Source organism: Cryptomeria japonica, chromosome 4 (assembly GCF_030272615.1).
Source record: "Cryptomeria japonica chromosome 4, Sugi_1.0, whole genome shotgun sequence".
NCBI classification, from domain to species: Eukaryota; Viridiplantae; Streptophyta; class Pinopsida; order Cupressales; family Cupressaceae; genus Cryptomeria; species Cryptomeria japonica.
The window spans coordinates 18,575,897-18,594,882 of record NC_081408.1 but is presented as its reverse complement, the minus strand read 5'-3'; the positions used below and the strand labels follow the sequence as shown (position 1 = coordinate 18,594,882).

Here is an 18,986-nt window from a genome sequence, read left to right as displayed (position 1 = left end):
CTAGGTTGATAGCCAGTAGCTTGTGATTTTATTCAGTTGAAGAGCCAATCAGAGGGGTGGCGTATTCCTCATGGTTTGTCTCGTAGCAGGGGAAGTGGATATAGTTAAGATTTTGTGGAGTTTGTATTTCATACATTCATGCAAAACATGGAGAGAAGAGTATGCGAGTGAATTGTTTGATAGAATGCTTCAAAGAGATGTCGCCTTATGGAATGTAATTGGCAGGTGTACAAACAAATTCCACAACCTTTACTAGTATCCCTCCCGCTTGTGCAGAGACGATAGGCTATGAAGCCCTGGTATGAGCAGTCAAAGGCATTACTCAAGAAAATGAGCAAAACCTCCTATATGAAACGAGCATTCATCTTACTTTGGTTTTAGAAGATAAAAATGTACACCATGGCCATCCTCATAATAATAATTTTGTGAGATATTGATATGGAGAGATGTAATGTATACTTCTCATGGGGTGTATTGTAAGCTTATTTTTGCTTCACACTACAATATCTATTTTGGCATAAAGTGAATAGATCGAGGATCAAAGTCATGCCAATTACATCCCTTGAGAAATAACTTAAAGTTTTAAAAAATCAATATGACAAAGGATGTCATCATTTAATCCCTTACAAGATGGAAGAAGACATTAGTCAATGTATTAAACATGTTAATAGTTGCAACTTATGATGAGTCATGGGATGCCACCAATGTAAAGAATGTATTGATGGGTATGGGTTTTTCATTCAGTGAAGAGGTGAGGATTCTTCTCATTTAATATCGTGTTAAAGGGATCATGGAGTAGTGTAAGCGATATGAAATATATTTTGAAATGATAAACATTCTAGCAAACATGGTTGATTAGATACAACAAAGACGAGTATGTGACAAGTAATGATGTCCTATTCAAGTGTCTCGTCATTCGAGAATTCGTCACATTCTTGAGAGGAAACGATGATCAGTAGATGCAGTCAAATCACTTGTGTTTGAAGATCAAATTGTTGATGAGCAATTAACTCGCAGATTAGATGAAGACATGGAGGTCACCTCGGCAAAATCAACAACGAGTTATTTATTCAATGTAATGGGTTTGAAATTATTTTTGTAAAAAGTGACTTATGTCGCTTATTGTAACCAAAGGTTAGAAAGTTCACTTCTTCTGCGCATAAAAGTGTAAGTTACTAACTCATTGAAATTTACGCAGAAAAGGGTTAATTATTAACCCAGGATTGAAGTTGGTTATAAGGTAGTTATCCTACAAGCCTATAAATACAGGGATTTTGCATTGTAAGGGAGGGGACTTTTACAAAGGGGAAAATTCTGCTAGAATTTTAGGAGAAACTTGTGATGACATTTTGATTTGCACTATGTATAGAAAAGATTTTGGACTTGTATATTTCCAAAAGGATAATGAAGAATACGTCTTAGTTCGTGTGTTCTAAATGTATTCATGTGTTATCATTGTTGATTTCTCGTATGTCAAATTGGTAGTCTTTTTATGCATATGTGATTTGTACAATTGATGTGATGATGCACAAGCAACCTTTGGTATCTCAGTTTGAATGTGTTGAAGTATCTTATCTCTCCGTATGTTGGGATTTGTCGTTCTTCTTTATCGTCATCTCATGGCTAAGAATATTACCTTATAAACTCCCCTTGTAATTTGTTGCTAATGTTGAGAAATCTTAGTTGATGGTTGTATGTCTATTGTTGGGCTTTCTATCTTTATTTCTTTTTAGTTTTATGGTTTCTCCTTTATGTACTTTCAGGTTAAAAGTACAAAAAAATCCTAAATACCCCTATCATACGAGGGAGCTGCCCCTCTCAAACACGGAGGAAGATTGTGGGTTTACTCCAATCTATCCAGCTCTTGGAACGTTTGTCACTGCTCATCGAGCAAACAGGGTCAGTTTCAGATAAACGGCCGCAATGACAAATCTGTTTACCAACACATTTCCCCTGTGTTCAACATTTCAGACTTACCAAAATATCATGAAGGTGGTGCAGAGGAGGAGACAACAATAGAACAGTACAAAATTCTTGTACCTACTTCAGAGAATGAGGAGATCAAAGGAAAATTTTGGATAGCCATGTGAAAAGTACTAGGAATAGCCAATATGAGGAGTATCTGGTGAAATGGAGGGGAAGACTTGTTGAAGATTCTAAATGACTGTCCAAGGCAAAGGCTGACCATTTGGGTTTTCCTCAACCAGCTAAGACATGATGGGGTCACTTCTTAATCTACCCCAGGTGTCTGATGCAGGAGCATCCGATGGTGTAAGGCCAATCCTGCATCACCCAAAAATATTTCATTTTGTTTAATTTTCTTTCAATGTTTTTACAATTCTAGATACCCATTTGGACGAATAAAAGATTCCAACTCTCAGAATTGTCAAGCTACTTTTTCTTGTTGATTGTCCAAAATAGTAGGTTTTTATTTGAAGGTGGATGGAGCCCAAAATTTACAGGAATATTAAGGAAGGAAAAATAAGCTCATTGGCCAAAGAATCAAGTCAAAATAATTAATGGTTTGAAAGTTCTTAAAGTTTCAATTTCCTTAAAAATCGGAAAAAAAAATTCCAAGTCAGATTTGAGGCATTAAATGGTGTCGAACAAGCCTGAAAATGGCAAAAATTAGTGGAGATGATTCATAGAATATTCTACACTCAGATATCTTTCTGATGATTCAAACGGTTTGTAAATCCGATTCCTGGATCAAAAGTTATGGTTGTCGAAAGTTGGACAATTTTTTGGAAAGTTTCAATTTTCGAATCTAGCTGTATTTTCATATTTCCAATTTAATGTTTCGGCATTTGTTCGCCAAATGGTAATTTAATATATGGTAATTTTGGCTCCAATATGGAAAAAGGCTATTTAGGACTCATTAAGGAAACTAGTGATTGATTTTTTGGGATGTGAGTTTGGGAGTTGAGTTTTAGATTGTAAGGGTTTTCCAGAAAAATTTGTAAGTTGTTGTATTGCAACCTGTGAGGTTTATTCCTCTTATTTGCTGTAAAGCGGAAAAATCAAACCCTAGTTGTTCTCCCCTCCCCCAACTCCAAGGAGAGAGAAGGGAGGTCACTAGGGTTGATGGTTTTCACCTAGGGGAGACTTTACATTCAAAAGAGGGGTTGAAACCCACAAGATCCAATCCCACGCAATGCAAGATTGGATTCTAAATGAGTTTCAAGGGTTGTGACATCAAGGATACCCTCTTTTGTAAAGAATATAGATAGAATGATTGAACTAGGAATGTATGTAGAAGCAAGAACGATTCGCTTATAAACAGAGATAGGGATATGGGATGAAGCTGCGGACTTGGAATTAGCAGTAAAATGTCGAGATGATGCTGTTCTGCAAATTTGAGCGAAAGTTGACGGGACGATGGCGCCCGGCGTGCACATGGTCCTCCGAAAAATCCACGAAACGAAGGTGGATCTGTTCGTCTCTGCACAAGGATTCTGGATCTTCAATTACAGCCGCGTACCTGCAACCTACACACAGAAAAGAGAGGACGATTGGGGGGTTAGGGATTAGGGGTTTGCCTTTAGGTCAAACCCCGGTTTTGGAATTAACCAAGAAATGAGAATGTTGTAAATGTAAATGTTGTAAATGTAAATGTTGTAAATGTAAATGTTGTAAATGTAAATGTTGTAAATGTAAATGTTTGTAATGTAAACAAGTACTGATACCTTGTTGTAAGAATGTTCGTATTCTTACATGCAAAGGTGTAATGTATGTAGTATGTTGTATGTTGTATGTGATCTCCTCTTCAATGGTTGAATCCTTGTCTTGAATGCAACACCTAGCCTTGAATGGAGACTTAGAATGCTAAATTGCTTGAAGGAATGCTTGAATGTTTGAATGTTTGAATATCGCTTTCGCCTCTTGCTCTTGCCTATTTTCTTCCTTTTCTTCTTGCCTCCTCAAATGGGAGGGGAAATGTAGTTTATATACTTGCCAATTAGGGTTGATAGACTGATTTTTCTGACCTTAGGCCGACCAGGAAACATTATTTCCCGAATTGCAAACTTAAAGACCCGATGCCCAAAAGAGAACGGGCCCAAAATAGGGCCAGGGACCAGGGCGCTGGGTGCCCTAGTCCTGAAGGACCAGGGCGCTGGGTGCCATGGTCCCACCTCCCGGGACAGCAGGGTGCAAGGAGGGATCAGGCCAGGGTGTAGAAAAAATGCAGTTTTTGGTGTTGCAAGTAGGTTTCGGGGTCTCCATTCAGGTTCAATGTTGCGCCGACATCATGAAGACCCAAATGCAGTCGAAATTGCAAGTGTCACAATTTTAGGACGCTACATTTAGCCCCCACTTTAGCGGGAGTATAAGTGTACGCTCATACTTCCGGTAAAGTACAAGGAAACAACATTGAAAAACTTTCACCACGTCAAGGAGGCAAGATGCACCAAGCCCCCAGTGGACTAAGGATCTTACGAATTCGATTGACAAAGTAAAAGGGAAGATCACGAGGGAGAACCATGACTGTCAGTAGTAAGGTTCCCTCACTATGAGTCATGCAAGAAAGATATCAAAAATTTTCAAGGAAAAGCTAAATTTGTCAAGAAATTTTCAAGTATCTTGAAAAGATATGAACGGGATGTATGCCCCCCTACGTTAAAGCGATCGCACACGCCTCACCGGGGGTGATTGCTTTAAGGTAGTGATACATATAAGAAATGAGAAAGGAGCACGTTATCACAAGGATTTAGCCCCCAAGTGTGAGATAAGCCCAAGGATAATAGACACAAAACACAAAGCACAAGGTGACTTCGCTTTCCTCGGGGTCAGTATGTTGTATGATAATTCATGTATATCATATGTATGTGTGCATAATTGTTCTTCATTCCCCAATCAAGGAAGGTCACCTAGAAGAAGGGAACACATGTGTCTTTTGAGTCAACATGAGAGAGACCAAAAGAGATCTCAATGCTTTGCATCGTCCTCAAGTAGACAACACTAAGGACAACAAATAGAAGAATGAGAATAACACATAGAAGAAGTAACAAAAGAGATCAAGAGAGGAGGAGAGAGTCTGCTATGCTAATGAAACTAGTCTAGCACGTCATCTACCCCCTGATCTTGCTGATCAATATTTCGGGAAGGTAGGAAACACGCTAGAGGAGGAACATCCAACACAACAGATGGAGCTATCACAAGATCCAAACAAGGGCTATGTTCATGTTCCGAGCCACGTTGTTCTTGTCTAGGAGCTAGGATAAGTGCTTTAGAAAATTCGTTAGATAAATGGTTATCAACATCAACATATTCATATTCACTATCAGAATGAACAGGAGTAATATTTTCATCATGAATAAAATTTTCATCTATATCATCATCAAGATTTATAAAAATAGGATCTTTAACTCGCACAGGATCAAGACCATCGTGCATCTTATGTTTAGGAGATTTCGGCTCAATCGTCGGCTGAGGAGAAAATGGAATAATACTGGCTGAAGGTGTTTTTGGGGATTGCAAAGTTTGAGAAGTAGCTGCCTGAGCTCTAAGACGACGCTTTCGTCGGCGTTCACGTGCAGAACGATTCCGTCTAGTCTTAGTAGGAAGTTGAGGAGATTGAGGAGGAGGAATGTTCTCATCCTTATCACTTGGGTGTTTAGGTTGTCGTCTCTTAGGTTGAATAATAGGAGAAGAGGAAGGTCTCTTCTCTCCATAAGAGGAAGGAGGAGGAACTGCTCCATATAAGGGAGGAATATTTGGTTTAGGAAGGAGACCAAGTCCATCATGACGAGGAGGTATAGGTCTACTTTTAGGAAGTTTATTAGTCATAGGCATAGTCACATTCATAGGGATGGGTTGGGAATCTTCTTGAGGAAAGACATTAGTTTTATCTTTCAAAGGAAGAACTTCCTTCTCAAGAACGATAGGAATATCAAGTTTGGGTGTTCTAGGTTCACTTAGAGATAGGATCATATCTTTTTTCCACTTTTGATAAGATTTAAAAAGATGATCACTTCGCGGAGGAAGAGATTGGAATTGTTTAGGCCAAAAGTAATCAATAGGAACGCTAGAAGTTCTTTCAGCTGGTTTAAAGAGACTATGATTGATAGTAACAACTTCACCATTATGGGGAAATTTCAAGCACTTGTGAATAGGAGAAGCAATAGCTTTCATGGAAGATAGCCAAGGATAGCCTAGCTTCACACGAAATTGTTCAGATGATGGAATAATAGCAAAGTCCACATCAAGGGATTTGTTATGGACCTCAATAGGTAATGTAATAGAACCAATTGCAGGAGAAGAAAATGCATCAAATAATTTCACAACCACATTTGTTTTATCATAGATCACTTGATTCAATTGCAAAGTAAAAAGAAATTCTTCGGTAATGACATTAACCATACAAGAAGGATCAATAAGCACTCCACGGCAAGGTGTATTCTTAACTTTTGCAACTATATATAAAGGACCATCAGGTGCCCTGATAGTTTCACTGGAATCAAATGTGATGGAAGGTTCTTTAGGGATTTTCTGCTGTTCCACAAAGTTAATCACATTCGGAGTCATAGACACAAGATCATCAGGTGAGACAGAGGAATCATTAGTATCAATCACATTAGAGGTATGAGAAGGTAATGGATCGGTAAAAATCTTAAGATTTTGGTTAGGAGGAGCTACAGATGTATTCACTCCAGAAACAGAAATAGTATTATTATCAATCAAATCTTGAATTTTACCCTTTAAAGAAAAACATTTTTCAGTATCATGCCCAGGATGACGATAAAATTGACAAAAAGATTTGTTATCAAAATAGGGTGAGTTAATCTTTTCAGGATCTATTTGCCTTATAGGAGGAAGGGTAAGCACATTTTGTTCCAATAACTTATTCATAATACTATGCAATGATTCATTCAAAGGAGTAAACTTTCTTTCTTTCTTGAAAAATTTAGAAATAGGAGGCACACCTAATGCTGCATTCACATTGTTGTTGATGATGTTTTCATTGAATTTAATGGACTCTCTGTTCGGTTTAAACTTCCCAAATGGTTGTTGACTACTATCACCCTTATCACTCGGAGCCATAGGATTTGCTTGTTCCATTTGACTCACAGTTAGTTGATAATTGTGAAGAGTTGCGCACAACTGTTGGAAAGAAGTAAACTCAGAAAACAGAAGTTTTTCTCTAATATCTTTTTGTAAATTAGAAATAAAGATTCTTTGAATATCATTGTCAGGTACTGGAAAAGAAATTTGAGCATACAAATGCTTATATCTACCAATGAAATCAGTCACTTTTTCTTTAACACCTTGTTTACAATGCATTAAATCAATCAAAGTAACTTTAGGACTTATATTGTTTTGAAATTGTTGAATAAAAGCATTTGCAAGTTGTTCGAAAGAAGTAATAGAATAAGAAGGCAACGAGCAATACCATTGTAGGGCTTTATCTCTTAATGTTCTAGTAAACAGTTTTGCAAGCAACCTTTGGTCATAAGCAAAATCAGTACATATTGTTTGAAAGGTCTTAACATGTGTTAGAGGATCACCCTTACCATTATAAAGCTCCAAATGCGGAATTTCAACATGTTTAGGGGGGATAGCTCGAACAATGTCAAGAGAAAGTGGGCTCGCAACATCAAATGTGGGCACACTAAACTTAGATTGATTCATAGAGGCAATTTGTTGCTGTAAAGAAGAGACAGTTTGTGCAAGATTGTTAATGGTTGCTTCAGTCGAAGAGTTCATATTAGACGTGTTAGATTGTGATGGAGGTATTATGCTATTGAAAGAAGGTATTGATTGAGAGTAAGGTGGCAGGACACTATGATAGTTAGTCATAGGAGATGATTGGAAAGGAGGAACACTACAAGGAGGAATGGAATGGTTAAATGAATTGCCCCCTTGTGTCATGTTCATTTGTGGAGATATAATAGGGACACTCATTGAAGGAATGAATGAAGAAGTCGTATTGAATGAAGGAAGAGGGTTGATTGAAGAAGAGGGATTGCCCCCATGACTAGTGATCATAGGAGGAATGTCTTGTATTGAAGTAGTCATTATGTTTGATGTAAAAGTAGGTATACTAGCAATAGAAGTTGTCAAAGGAATAGAATGATTAACTTTAGTAGGAGGTTGTGTATAACCTAAAGTTTCGGCACAACTCTTCATAGGCATCACATTCGAATCCACAATGTGTGCAATACCACGCAAAATATCAATTTCATTCTTATCACTTTGAACCATACGCTTTAGACCCTCAATTAATGAAAGAGCTTCACTATCGGGGTATTCTTGAGACATCCATTGTCGAAAATCATCAAATTGGTTATCCAATTTCGAAAGTTGTTCTACAGAAACCTCATGGAGAGCTTCTTCATCATTAAGAGGATTAGAGGAATTACCCATGTCCTCATTAAATAGGCCATTCAAATTAGGTTCCATCTCCTCAGTAATTAAACCTTGGAAGGACTTAATTCTAAGGCTTCGTCTAATGGGAATAGTGTAAGTAGGGCTTATTGTTGTAAAACTCATGCACTAAAGAGAGAGAGAAGATTTTGAATTTTAGAGGTAGCGAATTTCAATAAAATCAGCCAATCTCCTAGATTTAAGCTATTAAATACAATCAGGACAATCTCCCGAAATTTCGAAAAAAATGTCCAGGACCGTGGCGAACGGAGTGCACACGGTCCTCGCAACTTTTTTCGAAATTTTCAGGGATGAAAGTTATGATGATTTTAAAGTTAATCTAAAAAAATTGAGTGATTTTACGATCTGTGGATAGGCCAAATTAAAGTTGCAATCTCAAAATTGAACCCTACCAAGATTGTTGAAAAATGTAAAATTTGAATTTTGAAAAAGAGAGGGAAACTAAAATTGTGAATTTTATGATTTTAGAGGGAATACTAAAAGCAATGCAAGTTTTTTGAAATTTTAAAAATTGACTCAATTTCACGCAAAATTCAATTTTGAAAGTGGAAATCAAGGTTGTTGCAATAAAACATTTAATTTCAAAAGTCACAAACTGCAAAAATTTGAATGAAGCACTGAAATTTCGAATGAATGTCAACACACTTTTCAGATTTAGGACTGTAAGAAACACAATTTTGATATGAATTTTAATTTCAACAATTTTTGAATGATTAGAAGCCTCAATCCAAGCAATCGCTAGACCAACTTTGACTTTAATTTTGAAAGCGTTAAAATTGATAAAATCAGCCAAGATTCTGGATTTTAGCAGAAAAATACAGTAAGATCTAGCTCCCTAAATTTCGGAAAAAAATGTCGAGGATGATGGCGCTCGAGGTGCACACGATCCTCGCAACTTTTTTTCAAATTTTCAGGGATGAAAGATATTGTGATTTTATTGCGGAATCCAAAGTTACAGCCGATTTGGAAGTGTTTTGATTAGTGAAATTATCAATCAAAGGTTGAATCAAGAAGGTCTTAAAAATTAGGGTTTTGACATTTAACCACTTAATTTTCAGAATTAAAGCACAAATATGAATTGACAATTTGCAATAGAAGGGTAAATCTGAAACAGGCACTAACAATTAAACATTCCACAAGTTTAATTACTAAAAAGAAAATTTTAGGGTTTTTATGCAATTAACCTCTAAAATTTGCAAAAGATCAAACATGGAAATGTAATTAAGGAAGCAAATTTTTCAGATCTAACCATGAATAATCAGAATTAGGATGTTCACGTCAGGTTCACCAAAATGTAAAGCGGAAAAATCGAACCCTAGTTGTTCTCCCCTCCCCCAACTCCAAGGAGAGAGAAGGGAGGTCACTAGGGTTGATGGTTTTCACCTAGGGGAGACTTTACATTCAAAAGAGGGGTTGAAACCCACAAGATCCAATCCCACGCAATGCAAGATTGGATTCTGAATGAGTTTCAAGGGTTGTGACATCAAGGATACCCTCTTTTGTAAAGAATATAGATAGAATGATTGAACTAGGAATGTATGTAGAAGCAAGAAAGATTCGCTTATAAACAGAGATAGGGATATGGGATGAAGCTGCGGACCTAGAATTAGCAGTAAACTGTCGAGATGATGTTGTTCTGCAAATTTGAGTGAAAGTTGACGGGACGATGGCGCCCGGCGTGCACACGGTCCTTCGAAAAATTCGCGAAACGAAGGTGGATCTGTTCAACTCTGCACAAGGATTCCAGATCTTCAATTACAGTCGCGTACCTGCAACCTACACACAGAAAAGAGAGGATGATTGGGGGGTTAGGGATTAGGGGTTTGCCTTTAGGTCAAACCCCAGTTTTGGAATTAACCAAGAAATGAGAATGTTGTAAATGTAAATGTTTGTAATGTAAACAAGTACTGATACCTTGTTGTAAGAATGTTTGTATTCTTACATGCGAAGGTGTAATGTATGTAGTATGTTGTATGTTGTATGTGATCTCCTCTTCAATGGTTGAATCCTTGTCTTGAATGCAACACCTAGCCTTGAATGGAGACTTAGAATGCTCAATTGCTTGAAGGAATGCTTGAATGCTTGAATGTTTGAATGTTTGAATATCGCTTTCGCCTCTTGCTCTTGCCTATTTTCTTCCTTTTCTTCTTGCCTCCTCAAATGGGAGGGGAAATTTAGTTTATATACTTGTCAATTAGGGTTGATAGACTGATTTTTCCGACCTTAGGCCGACCAGGAAACATTATTTCTCGAATTGCAAACTTAAAGACCCGATGCCCAAAAGAGACCGGGCCCAAAATAGGGCCAGGGACCAGGGCACTGGGTGCCATGGTCCCACCTCCCGGGACAGCAGGGTGCAAGGAGGGATCAGGCCAGGGTGCAGAAAAAATGCAGTTTTTGGTGTTGCAAGCAGGTTTCGGGGTCTCCATTCAGGTTCAACGTTGCGCCGCCATCATGAAGACCCAAATGCAGTCGAAATTGCAAGTTTCGCAATTTTAGGATGCTACATTTGCATGTATGTATGTATTGCAGATAGTTTTCAGATAATAATAATAATATCTCTTGTGTCTCTTTTATTACAATTTGTTATGTTTTTTTGGGGGCTGTTCCCTCATCATACATTTATGCTTATCTTTCATAGATATCGATCTTGAGCTATGGATAGAGGGTTAGTTCTGGATGATTTAGTTTGAGAGGTGTATGGCATTGGTTATCTCCTTGTGCATTTGAGTTATTATTATGATGGTGGCAGTCATTGATATTAGTTTGGGAGATGGTTTATTGGGCATGTTCCCTTAGGATTGGGAATGGATATTTAGTTTGATCTTCTTGGTTATGAGAGGCTTACATCCATGATTGATTACATGTTATCTATGTCGGTTTGGTCCAAAGGACTGAACGATGTTTGGGTGTTGTTATGCTATTCTCTTTTGGGGTTTTATGGAGGAGATCATACTTAACACAGTTAGCATTTAGAGGTGTGTGTAGAAGGACATACTATAGGTTTTGATTTGCAGTGTTTCTCTCTTTGTTTCGGTTATCTTCTTGGATGTTCGTATTCACATTACATTGGTTTGACGTTGTTTGGAGCTATGTGTTGATTAGTTTGTATTCATGATATGTCATGTGGGAGATGACATGGTGGTTCCCTTATCTCTTTCTTTTGTTGGTGTGGAGAACATAGGAGAATGTGTGAGAGTGGTACTTGCATTCATATTGATGTAGATGTTCTTGATACTACATGGTTACACTTCTATGATATGTTGTTAGTGAATTCATTTCTGATATTGGCATTACCTATGTAGTGGGAGTAACTTGGTGTACATATGTGGCAAGTATTGCACTTGGGGCTTATGGTTGCATGTTACAGGTTGCATATGTTGATGAGATGTTAATCACTTGGTTCGTATGCCTTGGAGGCATGTATAGTTGATGTATTAGCACTTGTTGTGGGTGTTACTTCAGCTATGTAAACATCTACCTTTGCATCGAATACCTTTGGATTAGTGTTTGTGTTCGGATATCAGTTGGTGCAAGACTTATCATTTGTTGCGACAGATTGTGTGGCTTTCTCTTTGGATGGCCTTTTCATGTCCAATGGCAGTGGCATGATGAAGGGTGGGAGCATTCATGTGTGAGATGGTGGTCACTTTGTTTCTTGTTGCAGGTATCTTGATGGAGCACATGGAGCACTTGGATTCCATGATGGTATATGTGCATGGAGAGATCAGTCTCTTGTTCGCGTGACAGATTACTTCTTGGCCCTTATGCAATGTATACAACAAGTGGGAGAATGTTGGGAAAATGGTGTTGTACACCTTGCATAATAATGTTTTATTGTTGTATTATTTTATTATTGTGTGAGGTGGACATGGAATTATATTGTATTGTTGCACCTAGGAGCACCTAGATGGACGTGCAACATGTAGAGATTTCCTTGGAATATTCTTGTAACCACTTGATGAGTTGTATTGACACATTGGCATTATTATATTGTATTTATTTAATATTGGGGAATGTAATTGTGATGAAGTACCCAATATTAAATGTGGGTCAAGGGTGGGTAGGAAAAATATTATATTTTATTGTCACGTGGCTTTAGACACATGGTTTTGATGTAATACCACTTGGTGGTTTTGTGGGAGCTTGTGTTTATAAAAGCAACCACAAGGGTAGTTGTTTGGGTTGGTTAGTTAGCCAGGTTAGCAATTGTGGATGTTGGAAGCATGGCATGGGATGTGTGGATTCATGCTTGTTCACATGGAGTGCTTGTTGATGGCTTGTAGATGGTTGGGTTTTAAAAGTTTTCCATAGTTGTATTGTAATGGACGCATCGCTGATAATACATGGTGGATGATGCTTTTGGAGGCTAGGTTTTTCCCTCATGGGGGTTTTCCAAGGATATATCTTATGTCACTTTTTCATGGGTATGTTGTCTATTATTTGCATATGGCTTCTATGTGTTGATTTGATTAAGATCTATATTGGGTTATGTGGAAATTATCATAAAGATGGCTGCAAGTTTCCTTTCAGGATATGCAAGACACCATCAATCCCCTTCACTCTGTCATCAAGGAATCAAATCTTAACTCTTCCACAACCAACAACCTTCAAGTGAGAATCATCATCCAGATACACCTTCCCACCATCAAACTCTTTGTACTTTGAAAACCAACCGCTATGAGAGGTCATGTGGAAAGAGGCACCTAAATCTATTAACCACGCATATTTTGATGCATGTGTTGTCAAGGAATCTGATGCATGTGTTGCTAAGGCTGCCACGAAAGCATCAACTTCTTCATGAGAGGCCACGAAAGCATCTACTTCATCATGAGAGGATTTATCAGAGTCGGAATCAAAGAAATCCTTTTTACCTTTCTTTTTTTCTCCTCCTTGCACTCTTTTCGGAAATGACCAAATTTGTCATAGTTCCAACATTTTGCCTTGGAATTTTTACTAGCAAACTTAGATCTCCCTAGAGACTTGGATTTACCCTTCTTGTCCTTCTTGCCTTTCTCCATTGTTCTACCACGAGCAATCAGGGTCTCCTTAGCCATTTCTCTGCATCTCTTTAGATTTCAACGAACCAACCACATCCTTCATCTTGAAAGTGGTCATTGTGCTTCTAATGGCCATCATAAGGTGATCCCATGAGCCCAACAAAGAACATAACAAAAGCATACATTTATCTTGATCATCAATCTTGTCACCGATAAAATTCATTTGAGCAACTAGTATATTGAATGCATTCATGTGATTAGCAACGAACCCTCCTTCCTCCATCCTCAAGGAATAGAGTCTTATCAAACCCTTGGCTTTTCGATCCATTTTATCGCATTCATCCTACGGTGTATTTTAAGGTTTCGATGAAGAAACTACCGCCCATAGATCTATATCCACGAGCATGTCTTCTATTTTGAGTTTCCACAACTTAACATTGTTGCCATTAAATTTACCCATTTCTATTTTGTTGGTGTGCTTGCCATATTAAAGTTGCAACAAAGTTATGAAATCCTCATCTATAAAACTTCCACTAAACTATATTGGCACAAAAAACTAGTCAACCCAACAACAATAGCAAAGTTGGTCAAGCTCTGATACCAATTAAAAGGAAGTTGAAGCTTAAGTGTGAAATAACACTCCCAAATAACGCTTCCAAATGCTAAATTTAACATGAGAGATGATGCAAAAATTTCTTACAAACTCTTTAACTATTGCAAATTAGATAAACTCTTATAAAATCATATTTAAACAAATAAAACCACAACACCATATATAAGTGAGAAAACCCTTTTTGAGGAAAAAAAAAACCATAATCCAAAAGTCAGACTCAATTGCATTATCAACAACACCAATAATTACAATATAATGTCTAGAGTCAATGCTCTCCAAGAGTAAATACAATAACACAAAGAATTCTAGAAAATATTAAGATATCCAATCTATCATACAAAATACACTAAGAAGCCACATATTTATAAAGTTCAACACAAACAGAGAATACCCATGGTTTTCAAATGTGCACATAACATCTTCTAATGCAACAATGCATAACTCAGCCATAGCTATATATGCAACAAACACTTCACAATTATTGAAAGTGAATTCCACCATACAAATCAATTGTTAAATAAAAGAAATTGTCATAGTAACCTATGACACTAATCCCCTAAAATGAAAGAAAATAAAATAAATAATTAAACAAACATAAGAATAATATATAGATTAAAATTTATTGTTAATAATATAGTCTACCACCTAATTCAATGTGGGCATAGAGCTTGATGTTAAATCTTCAATTACTCATAGACCATCAATTAATTGTAAACATTTTTCAAGACTAAACAGCAAACATAACAGTTAAAACTATTTTAAAAAATTAAAAAGCCTATACAAAATTCAAGATCATATTCTATGATAACTTAAATATATTAGCCAATAGATTCAAAATTAGGATCAATTTATATCTCAATTTAATTCTATCTAACAAACAAAGGGGACATTTACAATATAAAGTCCAAAAGTTTAAAATTTGATATAATATTACATCTACATCAAAACAAAAACTGAAACTTCAATATAAATTACATTTATGTCCAAACAAATACAAATTATATCTATATCAAAACAAAAAGCTAAACATATGATGTTGGGATTTCTATATTAAGAGATAAACCTTTAAATAAAAAAATTAAATTATTTATAAAAAGCTATTATTTTGATGCTGTTGTTTTTAGATTTGATAGATTTGATTGTGTTGGACAAAGACTTTCTTCCTATCACACTCAGTAATCAAAAATGTTAGAGAGCTAAAACAGACGAATAATTATTAAATGATTTTTGTTTTCATATAAATTCTACTCAAACACATTCACTTTTCCATTTCCCATCTGCACTCTTTATCCTTTTCTTATAGCCTTCCATTTCAAATCTTTGACTATGGAAATATATGCTCCAACTAGTGAACTCTTAAAACAGGTCTCAGATTAACATCCTCCAACCAGTAAAATAGAAATGTTAGAGAGCTTAAAGAGATGAAAAATAGAAAATAGATTAGTTACAGTCTCAGACTGACTAAAAAACCATTATTTTCATATAAATTCTACTCTGAACACATTCACTTTTCTATTTTCCATTTCCCATATGTACCCTTTACCTGTCATGATACAATCATTTCTCACAGCCCTCCCAATCAAATCCTCAACATAAAAATATATATACTCATACAAGCAAAGTCTTAAAACAAGTCTCAGATTAACATCATCCAACCAGTAAAATAGAAATAATTGTGTGCATCATATTATTGGCCTTGAAATCAGTAAATAGAGATAAATGTGCTTTATCATATTATCAGGGGCATGCAATGGCCTAAAAGCTTGTATTCTTGCCACCACATGTTTTGCCTTACAACATTCTGTATTCAAACATCATCAATCAAAAACCAAATAGAGGAGTGGGGCCAAGATCCAATATTTAGGACTCTTTCGTCCCAGCTCTTGCCTCAAATCCCCAATTATCAAAACGCATGAACCCAAAGGGGTAAAAACATATTACCTACCCAGGGGGAATTGTAAAATGTTTACGAAATACTACCAGAAAATATGACTCTGGATCATCATCCCTAAAATGATCTGAATGACAATATCTTACTCTCGGATGACTACTGCCATCTCATGAGAGGGTCCAGGGCCTAGAAAACTAGCTTTGCTTTTAAGGAAAAACTTCAGCAATACACTACCTAACATAGAATGATCACAGATATATATATACATCTAACTCTAATCTCAAACTCAGCCTCTGTTTGAGTCTTTGTGCCATCTAGTCCTCCTGTGTGCATATACCCTCTTTAGCTTCTCAAGGTCATATATTTTGGTGAACATATGGGTTACCATGTTTAGCTTATGTGACTGAGCAGCAATGACAGCTGCTGTTGATGGATTCTCAGACAAAACAATCTCATACCCATCTCCAAATTGATTCATGCCTGGTGCCAATAGCTGCCAAAACATGCCTCCAGCACTTGCTCCTCCCCTGCTGGCTGAGGCATAGATGTGTTTATACATTGTGTCAAAGAAATTGTTCCTCTGCCACTCCGAATATCCTGGATCTTTTGAGGATTTGCCAAACTCTGCAAACAGCACTGGTTTTTTCACTATTTTGTTTGCATCGTCCAAGTGGTTCTCAATCCAGCTTTCCAGAAAAGAAAGTTGAGTTCCTTCATCTGATCCTTGCAGCCTTTTCAATGCATAAAAAAGCAAAAAGCAAGTGTCAATATCTGATGGGATTCAATCATAAACCCTCTTTTCATTCCAAAACATTTTAGAAATTAGTCCTGTAAGACAACTGAAAAGAACCCATTGAAAACCCCGACTAATCTCAGCCTTCAAGGATGTGCATTTGAACGGACAACAAGCCAATGCATTTAGAAATTGCACACCAGAAAATAGCACATATCTAGGTTGTCTAAAATAACAGATTGATGAAACTTGCTTGTACAAGGGATCAACTTGCTTAGACATCACCTGCCTAGATTCCTGCTCTAATACCCTAAAAAAGCAGATTGACACCACACTTTTTCTTCTAAAACAAAAACCTAAGGCCTGAACAGAGGACTAAAAATACTTACCAAATATCTGGGTAAGAGTGAACAGTTGCAAAATCAAGATCTTTGATTCGATTGTTAGCAATAAAATCTGTTCCCACAGAGAAGCTTGGATTAACCTGCTTTTTGAAGTCACCATAGAATCCTTCAAGACCTGCCTCTAGAAGGTGGTTTCCATCAATAGATTTGACATGGGCAGCCATTTCTTCTATCCATGCCTGCTCAGCCATTACAATGATGCAACATTCCCTCGTCAGAACAAACAATGCAAACAAAATGAAAAACTTTCAAAAGAATGTATAAATCCACTGTACATGAAATCTAGAGCAGATCTCAAATTATCATAGCCTATGTTCTAAAAACAAGCATTGGCTTGCCTGGATAGTTCTTCCAGATGTATCACTCTGACAACGGGGCTCATTCATGAGCTCCCACGCAAAAATAGTGGGTTCGTCCTTATAGGCTACTCCTGTAATGGTATTCACCCTAGTCAAGACAGCCTGTAGGAACAAAAACAATGCATTGTTAGATTTTAAGTTGCTAGCATTAGAGCAAATGAGCAACAAAATACCCATCATACAGTATAGACAAGAATCACAGCTCTCACAAAAACAAACCCATATATGCAGCGACTCACAATAACCCACATGCAGTGCATACAGACTGACAGGAACACCTGTAAACCCATTATGAGAAAAAAGATGATATTCAATGTTTGTACCTTGACATGGTTCTTGTAGTAGCCCTTGACAGTTGGATTGGTAAAGAAATCATCTTCAGAGCTCAGAGACTGTCCTGCATTACGAGCCCAATTTACATACTGGGCCTTCCCTCCAAAGTTAACATAGTTGTTAGCCAAGCTAAAAATCAGTCTGATGTTATGATTTTTGGCTTCAGATACCACAAAGTCCAGAGCCTGCATAGCAGAGAGGCCAAAACAATTAAAAAACTATAGATAAAAGACATATATTCAAAGAAAAAGCACAATGCAGGACACCATAAGAGCAGACCTGAAAGACTTGCTCATCATAAACACCAGGAGAAACTTGCAATGCCTTATACTGGCCATCATTGAAGGCCCATGTCCTAGCCAAATTCAGACCATGGCCTGAAGCCTCTTCAAAAACAGAGGTGACTCTGTTTCTCTGCGATGGATCTGATGCTAGAGTTAGTAACCAGTAAGAGTTAAACCCATTAACATACAGAGGATTCCCATTGACAAAAAAATGTGTGCCTTTTGTTGTCACAAACCCATTTCCTGCAGCCTGCTGACAGCTAACAAAGAATACCAGACAGGACACAAGAGCCACAAAACTCATCCTTTGAGCACCACCCATTTGAGAAAATTTGAGAAAAACAGATGAAAAATGCAGATCGGAAAGAGGAAAACTATGGAGAATGACTTGACATGAAGGTAGTAGAGGCCTTAAAGACAGTTATTAAGATGAGGAGGCCCTGCCTATATATAGATGAAATGGGAAGTTAGTGGCCTCTGCATCTAGATGAGCTGAAATCACAAGGCAAGTTATTGGGTCCCCTAGAACGGCCTTTGTCTTGGATTGATACAACAAATTTCATGAATGTTCACATGGGAACATGACTTTATGCTGTGAGAATATCAGATAGGCTATAATTCAATGCATTGGGATGTGGTGTGTATCTGGAAAGCAAAAGAATAGAACAAACTTCAAAAATAATAACCTAAAATCAAATTCCAAAGTCAGTTCGAGGTTGGTATTTGTTATTCCAATGCATGCAAAGCAAGTGGGTTAGTTGAGATCTTTTGACTAAAGTTATAACAGCCATTTACCAAATTCTGAACAAGAGCAGGAATGTGGCAGTTATCTTTTCCAGTCTGTCTATCAACTGCCATTTGGGAAAAGAAGCAAAGTTAAAAAAAATTATCACATTTAAGTTTTAATAATAGTTCTGTATTCCTCCTCTCTATTTTTTTTCATAATGTATCCGTTAATTGGTGGTGGTGTTGTGATCATAAGTG

General features: G+C 37.0%; 1 protein-coding gene across 1 annotated transcript; it reads right to left on the bottom strand.

Annotated features, from left to right (window-relative positions):
• Positions 1-15,708: 15,708 nt before the first annotated feature.
• LOC131033124 (mannan endo-1,4-beta-mannosidase 7) lies at positions 15,709-18,691 on the bottom strand. Its single transcript, XM_057964256.2, has 5 exons — positions 17,998-18,691; positions 17,709-17,903; positions 17,365-17,487; positions 17,012-17,205; positions 15,709-16,620 (listed from the first exon to the last, which is right to left on the bottom strand). Exons 1-5 carry the CDS (start codon positions 18,322-18,324, stop codon positions 16,176-16,178), a joined length of 1,284 nt encoding a protein of 427 aa, XP_057820239.1. The 5' UTR covers positions 18,325-18,691; the 3' UTR covers positions 15,709-16,175.
• Positions 18,692-18,986: the final 295 nt, after the last annotated feature.